Here is a 15,740-nt window from a genome sequence, read left to right as displayed (position 1 = left end):
GAGCGTCTGCACTCCATGTTAGGAGCGGCTCACAACAGTGTCTGTTCCCCATGTCAGGGGCGGCTGATCATCGTCCGAGTGCCAGAGAAGGACTCTAAGCTAAACTGCGCACTATGGCCCTCCGAACATTTAGGGGGAATGGTCCTCCGGAAATCTAGGGGGTTGGTGTCAGGCCCTGCAAGCCAACCGTAAAAACACATCAGCACAGGAACGTCAACGAGAGAAAACGGACCGGAACAATTGGCAAAGACCACAGCGACGAAAAAGGACTAGCGATTGGAAACTCGGTACGTGGAACTGCAAATCTCTCAACTTCATTGGAAGTACTCGCATACTCTCCGATGTACTGAAGACCCGTGGTTTCGATATCGTAGCGCTGCAGGAGGTGTGCTGGACAGGAGCATTGGTGCGAACGTTTAGAGGTAATCATACCATCTATCAGAGCTGCGGCAACACACGCGAGCTGGGAACAGCTTTCATTGTGATGGGTGATATGCAAAGGCACGTGATCGGGTGGTGGCCGATCAATGAACGAATGTGCAAGTTAAGAATCAAAGGCCGATTCTTTAACTTCAGCATAATCAACGTGCATAGCCTACACTCCGGAAGCACTGATGATGACAAGGACGCATTTTACGCGCAGCTCGACCGCTGCCCAAGCCACGACGTCAAGATCATCATAGGAGATTTGAACGCTCAGGTTGACCAGGAGGAGGAGTTCATACCGACGATTGGAAAGTTCAGCGCCCACCGGCTGACGAACGAGAACGGCCTACGACTGATAGATTTTGCCGCCTCCAAGAATATGGCCATTCGTAGCACCTATTTCCAACACAGCCTCCCGTATCGGTACACCTGGAGATCACCTCAGCAGACAGAATCGCAAATCGACCACGTTTTGATCGATGGACGGCACTTCTCCGACATAACCGACGTCAGAACCTATCGTGGCGCCAACATTGACTCCGACCACTACCTGGTGATGGTGAAACTGCGTCCAAAACTATCCGTCATCAATGATGTACGGTACCGACACCCGCCCCATTACAATCTCGAGCGACTGAAACAACCGGATGTCGCAAATGCGTACGCGCAGCATCTTGAGACAGCGTTGCCGGATGAGGGCGAGCTCGATAGGGCCCCTCTTGAGGACTGCTGGAGGACAGTCAAAGCAGCCATTAACGACGCTGCCGAAAGCATTGTCGGATATGTGGAACGGAGCTCAAGAAACGATTGGATCGACGAGGAGTGCCAGGAGGTTTTAGAGGAGAAGAATGCAGCGCGGGCTGCAATGCTGCAGCATGGTACGCGACAAAACGTGGAGCGATACAGACTGAAGCGGAAACAGCAAACCCGCCTATTCCGGGACAAAAAGCGCCGCCTGGAGGGGGTGGAATGCCACGAGATGGAGTTGCTGTACCGTTCTCAAGAAACGCGGAATTTCTATCAGAAGCTCAACACATCCAGCAAAGGCTTCGTGCCGCGAGCCGAGATGTGCCGGGATAAGGATGGGAGAATCTTGACGGACGGACGCGAGGTGATCGAAAGGTGGAAGCAGCATTACGATGAACACCTGAATGGCGCAGAGAACACAGGCACAGAAGGTCAGGACAACGAAGGCGATGGCTACTCAGCACAGCGGACAGCGGAGACCAACCAGCTCCCACGATGGGGGAAGTTAGGGATGCCATTCAACAGCTCAAGAACAGCAAGGCCGCTGGCAAGAATGGTATCGGAGCCGAACTCATCAAGATGGGCCCGGACAGGTTGGCCGCTTGTCTGGGAAACGGAACAACTCCGGAGGAGTGGAAGCAAGGCGTTATATGTCCTATCTACAAAAAGGGCGACAAACTAGAGTGTGAAAATTATCGTGCAATCACCATCCTAAACGCCGCCTACAAAGTGCTATCCCAGATTTTCTTCCGTCGTCTATCACCTATAGCAAACGAGTTCGTGGGAAGTTATCAAGCAGGTTTCATCGACGGCCGCTCGACAACGGAACAGATCTTTTCCGTGCGGCAAATCCTCCAGAAATGCCGCGAGTACCAAGTCCCTACGCACCATTTGTTCATCGATTTCAAGGCGGCATACGATAGTATCGACCGCGTAGAGCTATGGGAAATCATGGACGAGAACAGCTTTCCCGGGAAGCTCACAAGATTGATCAGAGCAACGATGGACGATGTGCAAAACTGCGTGAAGATCTCGGGCGAACACTCCAGTTCGTTCGAGTTTCGGCGGGGATTACGACTGGGCGATGGACTTTCGTGCCTGTTGTTCAATATTGCGCTTGAAGGTGTTATGCGGAGAGCCGGACTTAACAGTCGAGGCACGATTTTCACGAGATCCGGACAATTTGTTTGCTTCGCGGACGACATGGATATTATTGGGAGAAAATTTGAAACGGTGGCAGATCTGTTCACCCGCCTAAAACGCGAAGCAACAAGAGTCGGGCTAATGGTGAATGCGTCGAAAACAAAGTACATGCTGGTTGGCGGAACTGAGCGCGACAGGACCCGCCTAGGAAGCAGTGTTACGATAGACGGAGATACCTTCGAGGTGGTGGACGAGTTCGTCTACCTCGGATCCTTGTTGACGGCTGACAACAATGTTAGTCGGGAAATACGAAGGCGCATCATCAGCGGAAGTCGTGCCTACTATGGGATCCAGAAGAAACTGCGGTCAAGAAAAATTCACCCCCGCACCAAATGTACGATGTACAAAACGCTCATAAGACCGGTAGTCCTCTATGGGCATGAGGCGTGGACTATGTTCGAGGAGGACTTGCAAGCTCTTGGGGTTTTCGAACGCCGAGTGCTAAGGACGATCTTCGGCGGCGTGCAGGAGAACGGCGTGTGGCGGCGAAGGATGAACCACGAGCTCGCTCAACTCTACGGCGAACCCAGTATCGTGAAGGTAGCTAGACATGTTGCAAGAATGCCGGACAACAACCCTGTAAAGATGGTGTTCGCTACGAATCCGGTCGGAACAAGAAGGCGTGGAGCGCAGCGAGCTAGGTGGATTGACCAGGTGCACCAGGACCTGGAGAGCGTGGGTCACAGTCGAGGATGGAGAGAAGCGGCCATGAACCGAGTGAATTGGCGAATTATTGTTGGCGAGGCTTTATCAAGATAATTGATGTAAAGCCAAATAAACTTAATACAAGGTTAGTAGCAAAGTCGTAGAAACCCCCCTCCCCCTAAAATGCTACGTCATTTATGGACGGTCCTTCATCACATCCCTCGGTTATGAAATTCGACTATTTTGCTGAATAATCTAAGTAACCTTGACAGATTTGAACATCAAAAATTCTGAACAATTTCATAAAATTATTTCAAATTCTTCTAATCTCTATGATTTTTATATGTTTCAAATGTTTGGAATCGTACGGATTTTGTTTTATTCCGAGAAATAAACCTTAAAACAGTTCATTCATTGTGTACCTAACTGTTAATTTTTTTTTTGTTTTCCACACATGGAGAACACGATGAAGGCCAATGCTGGCAATAATAGGAACATTAGTGTTTCGCCGGAATTTACAATCAATAAAGTATGATAGTCCAAATTCATACTTAGACACGTCACGCTTGAAATGAAGAATGATTAGAATAATGCATCCTTTATTTTTACTCTTTCTATAGATGTCAAAATCCTTCTGGGTTGAAAATTCCCGAAGGCTCATCATGGTTCCCGAGCTTTTTCCGGTAGTTTCAAAATACCGAATGGGTGGCCACCCTGTATACAATGTTGTGCAGAATTCGGTGCATATTATCCACATAATCTACTTCATTTCAACGCAGCTCACAAACTTCTGTTCATCCGAATGTTTTCAAAACAGAAACATAGTTCTATTTTTACTTAGCCTAGAGACCACCATGCATCAGTAGATATTTATCGCACGCGCCAAGCTTATCGGCTAAGAAATTCCTTTGCAAAATACAAACACATCACCTACCGATAGCTAATCGATGTGAATGAATAAACCTCAATGGTGATCTTGTTTTTTTGTGCAATACTGTTCTTTGAAGGTGTTTGATATTAAGAGCTGTTAATTAGCTGCGATTCTAGTGCATAAGTGGGCTTACATTTGTGAGTTTTAATCGAACCAATGCTCATCATTTCTCGCTGGATTCTAATACCAAACTAAGTTGAAATGAAACCAAACCCCATGGAATCACTTCCTGGGGTTACTTCATGCAGTTTCATGTTTTAGAATACATCTTATTCCCATTCCTTATCGCATCTCGAATGCCTTTCAAACGGCATAATCTCCGTCAGCTAGTCAAAGATGACGGAAACGAATTCAAATAATCGCAGCCCCAATCGAATCAATCGTCTGTGACGTTTTCCCCCCTTTATTAATACCATCACACACACGTTTGGGTGTTTTTTTTTTCAATCATTAGCTGTCTCAGAAAACCATTCAATTCGGAAGATCATGATTACACAACTCTAACCTCCCCAACGTATATCTCTATGAAGAAAAATCCTTTACCCCCAAAACTGGCGACACAGAGCCAAATTCAAGATATTCTTGCACTTCCAGCTTTCATTGCTGTTACATAACTAGAAGATCATTAGAGGATTTTCCCAAATGAACTCACTTTTGGACAGTGCACTTCCGGGCGGCTTCGCAGCTTAGCGCCCTGCTGGCAGTTCCCCGGAGAACTTTGCGGGATCCCTGGAGCAGGAGCTTCTCATTCCTTACGGCGATGGTTCGCAGCATTGCTGGCTTTTCTCGTTCTTCTTCGGCGACCTTCACAAATCAGCGGAATCCGACCGGCACAAAAACTGGAGGGATTGTTACTTCGGTACTGGTTGAACTTCTTTTTCCCGTTTCCCAAAACCGTGCAAGTTTGGGCAGCTGCTGGGAGATTTTGTAGGTCTTCTCACTTTTTATGGATGGATACGAGAGCAAAACACTATCAATCCGCGACGACCGACTACCACCCGGACACGACCTTCTTGCGACGTTCGATAGGTCAATCTAGTGAAGATTACACACCATGGGGCACGAGACGGAGACGACGAAGACGATGAAATTCTACCACATACAGATGATTATTCGCGTGTCTGATGGATGCAAAACAGGCGAAACGTCAAAATACATCGCCGTCTGAGAGTGTGGGTGGTTGTTGACGTTGTTGAGGGAACTGTCATGTTGCGGGTTGTGGAAGACTTGCTACAGCTGGAAATATTTCGAGGTTGTGGAACATGTTCTTATAAAGGTTGGAGCAGGCCCATGACAACCATATATCGATACACAGTGTTCTTTGTAGCCAGGATGTCCCGGGCGATAAGTGAATATCGCCCACTGTCAGTTGTAAGAACTGTGAAAATAGAGACCATTGTTTTGTTTAATTGTTTGTTATGATTTGATTATCAATTTTTGATATTGTTAAATCAGCTAATAATGTACCAAAAAAATGAAGCACATTCAACATTTCGATGACTTTGGAAGGAGAGCAAACTATAAAAGGCATCCTGCGAGCCTCCAAGCAAGCAATCAGTGATTTGATTGCGACTCTTGCTCGATTATGGATCATAAACATTAAACAAAACTTCACATTCTGATTGCACTCTCGATTCAAATTACCCGATAATGAGTAAACACATGGAGATGTTGACTACGCTAAAAATCGTCCCGTGCCATGGGCCTGGGTTGGAGTCTGTGATAAAATCAAGACTAACAATTCAAAAGGCCTCATCTACAAAAAGTAAACAATGAGAAAAATGCAATCTTGTTTTGTCAAACAATAAATCAAATTTAAATTATGAATTTAAGCATTGTATGATATTTTATCGTCCAGAAAGTCGATGGATAAACTGGTTTATAGCTATGAATATTCATTACTATCATTTTAGCAGAAAATCCTGCTAAAAAAACGAGTCAAAGGAAATGAGGCTTTTATTTCACCAAAAGCTGTGCAGCCCTTTTCATTTGTGGCCATAGACGCCGGCCGACGCTGATGAGGCCTGTGAGTTGACGCCTTTGTTTACTCTAAAATGTGTTGAGGCCTTCTAGTTGTGGCTTGTTTTTTCATCATTTTCTGATGTGGCCTTTTGAAAATCATTCAAAATTGATGATGAAATAAGAACTTTGAAGTGTAGAAGAGTGTTAAATTAGTTAGAAACCGATTGTTTTCGAATACTAAACAATGTTTTGGAGAAAATAGTGTTAAAAGATAACTTTCAAGCTAGATTAACTTCCAACAGAAGGTTTTCATTTAGTTAATGGAGCATTTACGTTGGGCTACCTTTAAGAATCGACGCTCCGCACTTTTTGTTCCTGCTGACTTAATTCTCATGGAGTAATTTTGAAAAATAGGAATTTGCGGCCGCGTGAAAAGAGTGCTTGGTGGCAACCAAACCAAACCACTGTGGCGTACGCTATCCAAGGAATCTGGCAAGGGGCCCCACCCTTACCCCGTAACCGCATACGTAATCAATGGACGGCCACCAATATATTTTACGTTGTACGTTCTCAATAATACATAACGGGATTCTGTGAGATAAAAGTTTTATTATTTCGAAAGATTTACAAAGTTATATTAATGAAAAGACTTTTCGTATAGATATATTAAAATAATCAAAAAAATTTCTCATATTTGTTTTATTAGTCAAAAGTAAAAAAAGTTTCGTTTAGTATCAGTCATCATGAAGATCAAGATCGTCATCGAAGTGGTATTCTTCGTCAGTTTTCTTCCGCCTGCCGCGTTTTGTTGCTACAAGGTTTTTTAAAAGTGTCTCATAGTATGGCTTGTTCGTAACGTAGGGGAGGAGATTTTTCAAATCTTACAACTTGGCCTGTGCAAGTGGAAGTGGTTCCGTGTTGATCGGGCTCAAATGTGGAAGTGGAGCTTCTAAAAGGGAGTCTTGCATCGCGAAGTGGAATTGATGATAGTTTTCATCTGCGGGATTGGTTTTATAAAAAACCGTGCCCAAAGCACTCGGCCGATACTCGAAAACCATAATTTCCTTCAGTTTAAGAACCTCTCCAACACTATTTGTCTTTGGACGTCCATATCTGTTTTCCAGCATCTTGAGGTTAACGAAATCGTTCAAACTCCTCTCGATCACTTTGAACGGCACACGTCTTCGAATTTGGGAGATAAACACAGCCCAATCACGTGGGGTTTCAATATCGATATGCGTATTTTTTTTTGATCTTTCAATGGCAGCATGGACCGAATCAACTTCCATATGGGAGTGTCCTGATACCATAAGATTATGTGTTATGACTACCTGGTAGTTTTTTGCCTTTAACCATTCTCGCAGGTAAATAAAGGTCATAACGATGACATAATTTAGGTTTTGTCCGCTGCATCTATCTGAATACAGGTTCAATTGTTGGATAGGAACTCCGTCTGAATGCGCCTTTTCAACGAGGTTTTGCACATAGTGCAATACGCATGAGCCAATTTCTTGTGCTCCTCTACGAGCCTTTGATTCATCCCACAGATAACAATGGGCTTCGTTATGTCCTCTGTGGGTTTGAAAAATTGTGAAGTTCAACGTATAGAGCTGCCTACTGTAGAATGCCTGACCGCATGTTAAATGCGGTGTGGGAAGGCACTTTTGCAAGTCAAATGAAACGGTGCACACACCTTCATTTCTCTTCGCCGACACGACATCCCTTTTCTTACATTAATACACCTTTTCTGCCCTCGCTTGGTGTGCTTCTTGCGCTTTTTTTAAAATTTCCAGCTCTGCATTGTCTTTCGCCTGTTTTACTTTTACATTAAGCTTGTCACACTCCCCACAAGTATCCGCTTTAGGTTTGCGGAATCCAATGTTGTACGATCGAAATATATTCCGATATGTATTATAATGTACCGGCGAGAAGAGCTTGTCTTTGCATTGAATGCAGTATAAATCATACATTTTTGAAACATTCAAATCAGCGCTTAAATACATTTTCGACGATTTTTTACGGGCGTAATGAGATGTATACGCTGGGAATGATTCAATATGACGTTCTATAAACTTTTTTTCCTCAGCGCTTATCGTCTGCCTTCTAGTGTTGTCTTTTCGAGCGTCTTCGGACACGATTCCAAGTCCCTTGATCTTCTTGCGCACTAAGCAACGTGCCTTTTTCTCCTTGATGTCAAACGTGGACATGAACATTGTTTTGCACACCCGCACCATTCCACCATTACCAGGTAGGTAATACTTATAGGCGTAAACTCGTTTCGAATTGACTACCTAAAACAATGAATATGAAGTTGTTATAGAAAACAGTAAAACATATATATTGTTTAGTCTTTACCCTGCTTGATGCCGTGTATGAAATAGTGATATGATTTGCCAAAAATTGGTTTTGAGCCGATGTTGAGAGTAGCGAAAAATTCCTCAACATGGTCTTTCGCATCTCTATGTTGTACTTAGTATCACATTTCAACTTGACACAATAGCAAGGATCCCGACAGCTTCTTGGCGGTGCTTTAGTTCCATTAGTACGCGTATACGGCATTCCTCTTTGTTTATAAAATTTGTTTAGGAGCTTTGGGTCTGCATTTTTCAAAACCTTATTGTTCTGTAGCGCAACATCATCATAGTCGTCATCTGAAATAGATATTATTATTGAAAGTCAGCTAGAATCTGTGTTGTAACATCTTATCAGAGACAAAAAGGCGTAACACTAAGAAAAGCAGCGAACAAATTGGCGGACGGTGGGGTGTCGATGACTATTTCAATATTTTTGGAATCGCTATTGCTAAATAACTGGTAATTCGTGTCAAAAACCACTAATGATAAGAATTCTCTTTGCCGATGACATGTGTCTCAAGCACGTGTCCCAAAGGTTCTGGTAATGTTTGGCGCTAACAAGCACACAAAAAGTTTTTTGATTGATTTGGATATTTGATATTAGGTGGGTAAAAAATATGGTTCATATTACTCTCAGCGTACTCCATATAACTCATGACTAATTTTCGAATCACTCAACTACCGCTGCACAGACTTTTGACTAATTCTTGACCAATCATCAACTCTCTGTAAAGTTTCGACTAACTCTTTATATAACATAATGGAGAGTTAATCGAAAAATAAAGATTTTTCTTGGCGTTACATTAGATTTGCTCTCAATTACATCATGACCTATTATTGATTTATTTTTGATTAACTCTCTATTATTCTTTTTTTTTCTAGAATTTCTGTCCTTTAGACACATTTTTAAATCACTCTTCATTTTCTTTAACTGAATCTCGGTTCTCTTTACTTACACTTTGGTCTCAGATGTAATTAGGCTTTCACTAATGCAATTCTCAAGTAATCCTTATTTAATTTCGATGAAAATTTTGCTCTCGAAAAATTAAACTCACTTTCGGTACAATATATACGTATATTATTCTTTAATTTCTATTAATTTACTTTAGAATTATTTTCGACTTACTGCATTTTTCCATTTTAACCAAAGACGAATTAAAGACTTCCATGTTCCATGTAATTGCCCAACATTTTATGGCACATGAGGTTATAGAGCAAAATCTAGAATACCTTGAAAAGTATACTGCGATCTGTAAAACTTGGGTACCTTTTGCAGTACCAAATGCAGTACTAGAAGTGGTACCCAATTTGAACCCGAGTGGGACGGACCTGTTTCAACTCTAGTTAAATTTTGCGCACTATGCAATATTTGATTTATATTTACTCCGTTTAGCTTTTTCAAACGATATGCGAAATGTTGGCAAAGCTTTTAGATTAAAACATTAAATATATTTATAAAAATAACAATAAATTTTTATTTTTTTTATATAATAAAATCATAATTTATTTTCTATTTACTCTCGAGTACACATTCAAGTTCAGTAAAAATTAATGGGTATTTGGACTACCGAAAAAGTCAGTGAACTAAAAAAATGTAATAAATCGAAAAAACAGATTTTTCTAAGAAATTCCTATCAGAATTATTTTCTGACTATTCACCCAATATGTGAGACGAGTTGTACAAAATTTCAGCTTCATATAAGCATTCTTGAATTCTCAGTAATTTATTGAAATTTAGGGGCCTTCTCATACTGACGAGAAATTTACATTTGGTATTCCATTTACTCAGTGCCTACTTTTGTCGAATGTTACAAATATGCAGTTATGGGCAGTTTAGTAATCTAAGTTATTTCTCAAAACATTTTTTTTCGCTCTGTTTAATTTTTGTTTTAGTGGTGAACAACTCCTTACCATAATTTGAAATTTCTAATTTTTACACTTTCTTTGGAAAGTCACATTTCCAAAATGGAGATAATTGTTTCAAAATCTGTTTGCTGTTTTTTTAATTTGATTTTTTTAATTTAATTTGATTTAATTTGATTGGGGGAGAGGGGAGTAGGCTCAAGCGTTACGGCTCATACAAAAAAATGAAATTTTTCATACAAAAAGCGTTACGGAGGGGGTCAAAAATTTCCAATTTTAGCGTTACGTAATAAATGGACGCTGTCTTAATGATTATCCAAAGAATGATCGCGCAGAAGACAACGATTTGAAGTAACTTCGACAATCGACGATGATCCTTACTGCATTTTAAGATCGACTGCGTGAGATTTGTTAGCGCCTCACATAATATTTGAAATAATCGTTAAGACAGTGGCCAAAAACGAGAGTGTGATGCATGTTTGCTTTGAGTATAAAACATACCAGAGGAAGAAATATCCATGTCATCACTAGCTTCATTTGATTTTCGCTTTCGATTTTCAGGCAATCCTTCCGATAATGCACCTAAAATGAAAAAAATGGAAATGCATGACTCAAATATTCCTTTTTTAATTAATGTGTACCGTAAAGTGCCCTAATTCAGCGCATTGTCTAAATTCGCGTAGTTGGTACACGAATTTTATGAAATTTTCTACTATTTGTCCATATTGTTATCTGTATATAATGCTAATACATCACTATTGCACAATTGATTATTGTTATCAATCATTTACAATTTCTTAGAAATTTTCAAAAATTACAGAACTTTACGGTAGCCGTATATGCGTATATAATTTGCCCACTTCCATTTGATTTTTCTGTAAATGGTCAAATTATGTACGCGTTATGGTCTGTCCAGAACACTTTGATGACCATAGTATTCAAATGCTTCTTATTGCAAAGATTTTAAAAAATGGTCTAAACCACCGTGCCAAAGTGAATCATGGAAGTGTCCAAGAACAGTCTGGTCTCCTAAAAGACGCTGCCACCCACTTTCCTCCCACCGCAAAATCCCAGCTGTTTTTAATCCAGTGAAGCTGATTTTTTGTTTGTGACTGAGGCATTGTATAAGCTAATTACCTAGCAAATTACACTAGTATTAATTGAATGACAGCTAAGAAATCGCGGTGGACTTAAAGTGGGTGGCAATGTCTAATAAGAGACCTGACTGTAGTTTTTTTTACCCTACTTACCTTGAGAATCCAAATTTTCTTTATTTGAGTCCACATCGCAGCAACCAACGACCGAGGCATTCAAGTAGGGCTCAAAATATTCGCGGATGGAAAAATTATTCAACAATGTCACGTTTCCAATCTCAATGTCCTCGTCATCATCGGAATCATCATCACAATCTTCTGTATGTTCCTGTGAACTTGAGGGACCAACAAAAGGCTGCGATGTGGAGGGTCCAGCAAACGGGCACGAGGTTGAAGGTCCAGCGCACGCTTGAAAATTTGAGAGACCAGCAATGGGCTGCAAAGTTGAGGGTCCTGGCTGGCTGTGAACGGTTGTCATTTGAGAGGGATCCGTACAGCCGTCATCTTCCTCTGAAGGATTATATGTCGGACAAGCGAGTTGACTTCTCATAGGCGATTTTTTTATTTCAAATTGATGCACAAGCTGACTTTCTTCGACAAGGATTTCACTAGTAGTTAAATATATGCTTTGATCGTTGGGTGTCGTCAGTAGTCGACTGACCCTGGCTGCAATCTCGGTGTGCTCACCCTTCATCCCTTCCATTTTGCTAGGAGCTAGCACTTGGAAGTTTTGCTCGGTACGTAAAGCAGCAATGGTCGCCGAAGTTGACAAAAACTCGGGTTTGTTGTTTCCACATTCGGCTTCCGGAATCGGAACATTACCATCATCTGCTTCATCTGAATCCTTTTTTAAATTTAACGGACAGCAACTGTATAAAGAAGCCGCAGCAACGGATGGAGGCGCTTTTGCCAATGCCAAGTTGAGAGGTCGATATTCATCCTCCAAATCGAAATCTCTGATCGATAAATTAATTGGCGAGTCTTCCTGCATGCTCCTTGATAGATCCATGGGAATTGAACAACTTGGATCCTCTACGGCCTTCATCGGAGTAGATGCTCTAACAGCCGAGAATGAGAGCTCCAAACTATGTGATGGCATCGTACTGCTATGGGCGGCCACCTCTTCAAATCTTGCCACCGACACATTGCGACCATCGCTTTCGTCCTGGTCAACCGATTCAGCAGCAGCTGAAATTTAAGAATAATGAATTGTATTTTGTATTGAATAGGTTCTATATGACGGAGGACTTCTTTCGCTTACCTAACAGCATTTCAATTCTGCTATTGAAATCCATTCGAAATAGCAGTTCTCAGATTTTTCTGATCCGTCGATAAATTTCACTGCTTTACAGGAACCTGCTCTTATCTTCGACGAGTTATCAGCTGGTGGAGATTTTATTTTTTGGCACAAACAACGAGAGCAAAATAATACTTCTTTACATTGTGTTGATCTTGAAATGTTTGTTTTGAGAACAATTTTCTGGAAGGCCTCAACACCGAAATAAAAAATTTTGACATGAGGCTTTTTCAATCAAAGGCCTCATCACAAACAGAAAAAAATGCTGTTGAGGCCTTTTAAGAAATTGATGTTTATTAGTATAAATGCGATGTTTTCCATAAATTTTCAACTCAGACAACTAAAACTAATAGCAATCTATTGAACTATAGAAAAAAAATATTTGTTTACATTTTGGACTTAGGGCCTTTTCAATTGTTGGTCTTGAAATATTTCATTTGAATTGACGCCAATAAATTTCTTCTCATCGTTCATTATTTTTATTTTTATTTTTAACAGAACGTAATGAATTAATCAAAATATTCGGATATTGATTTTTATTTATTGATCACAGGGTGGGTGTACGGCTGTCAACTACAAACAAAGCTCGCCTAACAATCATCTCTCGGGCGGGCCGTCCCAAACAGCATCATCTCTCACACGGGGCGACCCAAACCAGGGGGGGTATACGCAACGAGATGCGCCTACCGTTGATGTTTTGTGGGTGTATTCGTTTGGCTCACAACGCTGCTAGGCAGGGTGGGTGTACGGCTGTCAACTACAAACAAAGCTCGCCTAACAATCATCTCTCGGGCGGGCCGTCCCAAACAGCATCATCTCTCACACGGGGCGACCCAAACCAGGGGGGGTATACGCAACGAGATGCGCCTACCGTTGATGTTTTGTGGGTGTATTCGTTTGGCTCACAACGCTGCTAGGCAACCCGCTGTTTGAGTGTTGAAATGCATCAGCATTTGCTGCCTGGCATGGCCCGCGTTCGACCTGTGCTGTTTGGGGTCGGCCCGCGTGAGAGATGATGCTGTTTAAGACGGCCCGCCCGAGAGATGATTGTTAGGCGAGCTTTGTTTGTAGTTGACAGCCGTACACCCACCCTGACCCAAACAGCACAGGTCGAACGCGGGCCATGCCAGACAGCAAATGCTGATGCATTTCAACACTCAAACAGCGGGATGCCTAGCAGCGTTGTGAGCCAAACGAATACACCCACAAAACATGTACGGTAGGCAAACCTGGTTGCGTATACCCCCCCTGGCGCCGAGTTGTGCGCCAGCCAAAAAGTAAATAAAGAAATGTCAAAATATCTCGACGAGGAAGTGAATCACTTTTAGGGCTCGAGTCCTAAACTGGAAAGCGATCATATTGAGCTTCTCGAGAATTTTTAGCATTTCGATCACTTCCTCTTTACTTTGAATGTTACGCGCCATGGTCTGGTACTAGTTGGGCATTTTGCGAATCTTTTCTCGAAACCGCAGGCCACCAAATAAGTTGCGCGCCGATCGCCGAGTTGTGGATCGGTCAAAACGATTTTAATCGCTTGCAACTTGAACACAAGAAGGTACGAACTAATTTATTCCATATGTTTTGTATTGATAAAACAATTATGATCGCTTTCCAGTTTAGGACTCGAGCCCTAAAAGTGATTCACTTCCTAGGCGAGATATTTTGACATTTCTTTATTTACTTTTTGGCTGGCGCACAACTCGGCGCATGGGCCACCGGCGCGCAACTTGTTGGACAGTCTGCGGATTTAAATAAAGATTCGCAATAATTGTTTTATCAATACAAAACATATGGAATAAATTAGTTCGTACTAGAAATCCTTTATAAGAGAGATTTGCGGAAGCTGACATTTCTGTCAAAGTGTAAGCCAATCGAGCAGCGAGAGCTGTCAAAGTGTGAGCCAAACGAACATGCGTTATGTTTGTTTTGAACTTTTCTTGAGGAGTAATGTTATCCACTTGAAATTAATTCGGTAAAAGTAATTTTGCATGAAGCAAAATAAATGAAATATTTTTCTTTTTTTAATTTCTTTCAATGCGATTTTTAGTTGTTGATTTTTTGGGCTGTTTATTAGTTTGAATGTGTAGCTCAAAGATCTATAACGAAACAAAATAATATTTTTAGCGATGATGAAGTCATGTCCGTGTTACAATATTGTTCTCGACGCCGAGCAAAATCAGCACTGCTGGTCTGTTGCCAAATATTTCCATTTTACTTCCGCGTATCTCTCTATATAGGATCACTAGTTCGTACCTTCTTGTGTTCAAGTTGCAAGCGATTGAAATCGTTTTGACCGATCCACAACTCGGCGATCGGCGCGCAACTTATTTGGTGGCCTGCGGTTTCGAGAAAAGATTCGCAAAATGCCCAACTAGTACCAGACCATGGCGCGTAACATTCAAAGTAAAGAGGAAGTGATCGAAATGCTAAAAATTCTCGAGAAGCTCAATAAATGGTTGGACAAGTCTATCTTAAATTTTATGACTCAAAGAAATGCTTGTAAGCTATACAAGTTAGGGTGCCGGTGCCATTAGTGGACTACCTAAGCTATAAAAAATCATAACAAAATAACAAAAAGCCTTAGCAGAGATCTTTTGGCGTCAACAGAAAGATTTCAACCTCTAATATATGGGAAAAATATAAAAAGAGTGATAAAACTAATGTTTAACATAAAATCGTTTGAGCCACTATTGGTACACGTGTTCCAGTAGTTGCGCTAGTGCTCCAGTAGTAGACGTTCTGGAATTATACAAGGAATTTTAAACAAAATGGCAAATTTTTACAAAGGTTTAACATTTTTCCCTCGGAAAAGCAGCTAATATCTTTCGAATGAAGCATAAAGATCATCTCTAGGAATTTTCTCCATTTTATACCTCAATTTTAAAAACTGATTTCATCCATTGATCCACTACTGGAACACGACGCCAACTATTGGTGCAAGGGAGCAAATTATTTGCGTAAACTTAATTATTTATATGACTTTTTGATGAAATAAAAAGCTGAAATTTGGCAAATCGACTAAACTAGAGGCGATCTATCCATCAAAAATAGCACATGTCGTTTTTATCGAAAAATTTACGTTTTGTTCCATAGTCCAATCTACTGGTACATTACAACCATTGGCACCAGCACCCTATGTAATGACCACGGATGTATCATCTGCGCTGCTACGTCGTGTAGTAAATACCGTAAATACAAAGTTGTGTCCAGAGTTTGAA

General features: G+C 41.4%; 2 protein-coding genes across 3 annotated transcripts in view; both read right to left on the bottom strand.

The window, feature by feature from the left end:
* LOC5564492 (dihydrolipoyllysine-residue acetyltransferase component of pyruvate dehydrogenase complex, mitochondrial) overlaps positions 1–5,077 on the bottom strand; it is a 29,473-nt gene extending 24,396 nt beyond the window's left edge. For both annotated transcript variants that reach the window (XM_001648782.2, XM_021845379.1), the window contains exon 1: positions 4,605–5,077. In XM_001648782.2, the coding sequence (XP_001648832.1) occupies positions 4,605–4,726 (122 nt within the window). In that variant the 5' untranslated portion in view covers positions 4,727–5,077. The remainder of the gene's footprint in view (positions 1–4,604) is intronic.
* Positions 5,078–7,523: 2,446 nt separating this feature from the next.
* Positions 7,524–12,666, bottom strand: LOC110676652. The gene is made up of 5 exons (XM_021845377.1): positions 12,487–12,666; positions 11,382–12,413; positions 10,633–10,713; positions 8,270–8,565; positions 7,524–8,205 (listed from the first exon to the last, which is right to left on the bottom strand). Exons 1-5 carry the CDS (start codon positions 12,518–12,520, stop codon positions 7,648–7,650), a joined length of 2,001 nt encoding a protein of 666 aa, XP_021701069.1. The 5' UTR covers positions 12,521–12,666; the 3' UTR covers positions 7,524–7,647.
* Positions 12,667–15,740: the final 3,074 nt, after the last annotated feature.

This window comes from Aedes aegypti, chromosome 2, assembly GCF_002204515.2.
Source record: "Aedes aegypti strain LVP_AGWG chromosome 2, AaegL5.0 Primary Assembly, whole genome shotgun sequence".
In the NCBI taxonomy this organism is placed as follows: Eukaryota; Metazoa; Arthropoda; class Insecta; order Diptera; family Culicidae; genus Aedes; species Aedes aegypti.
Note: the sequence above shows the minus strand (reverse complement) of the source record. Positions and strands in the feature narration are given on the sequence as shown.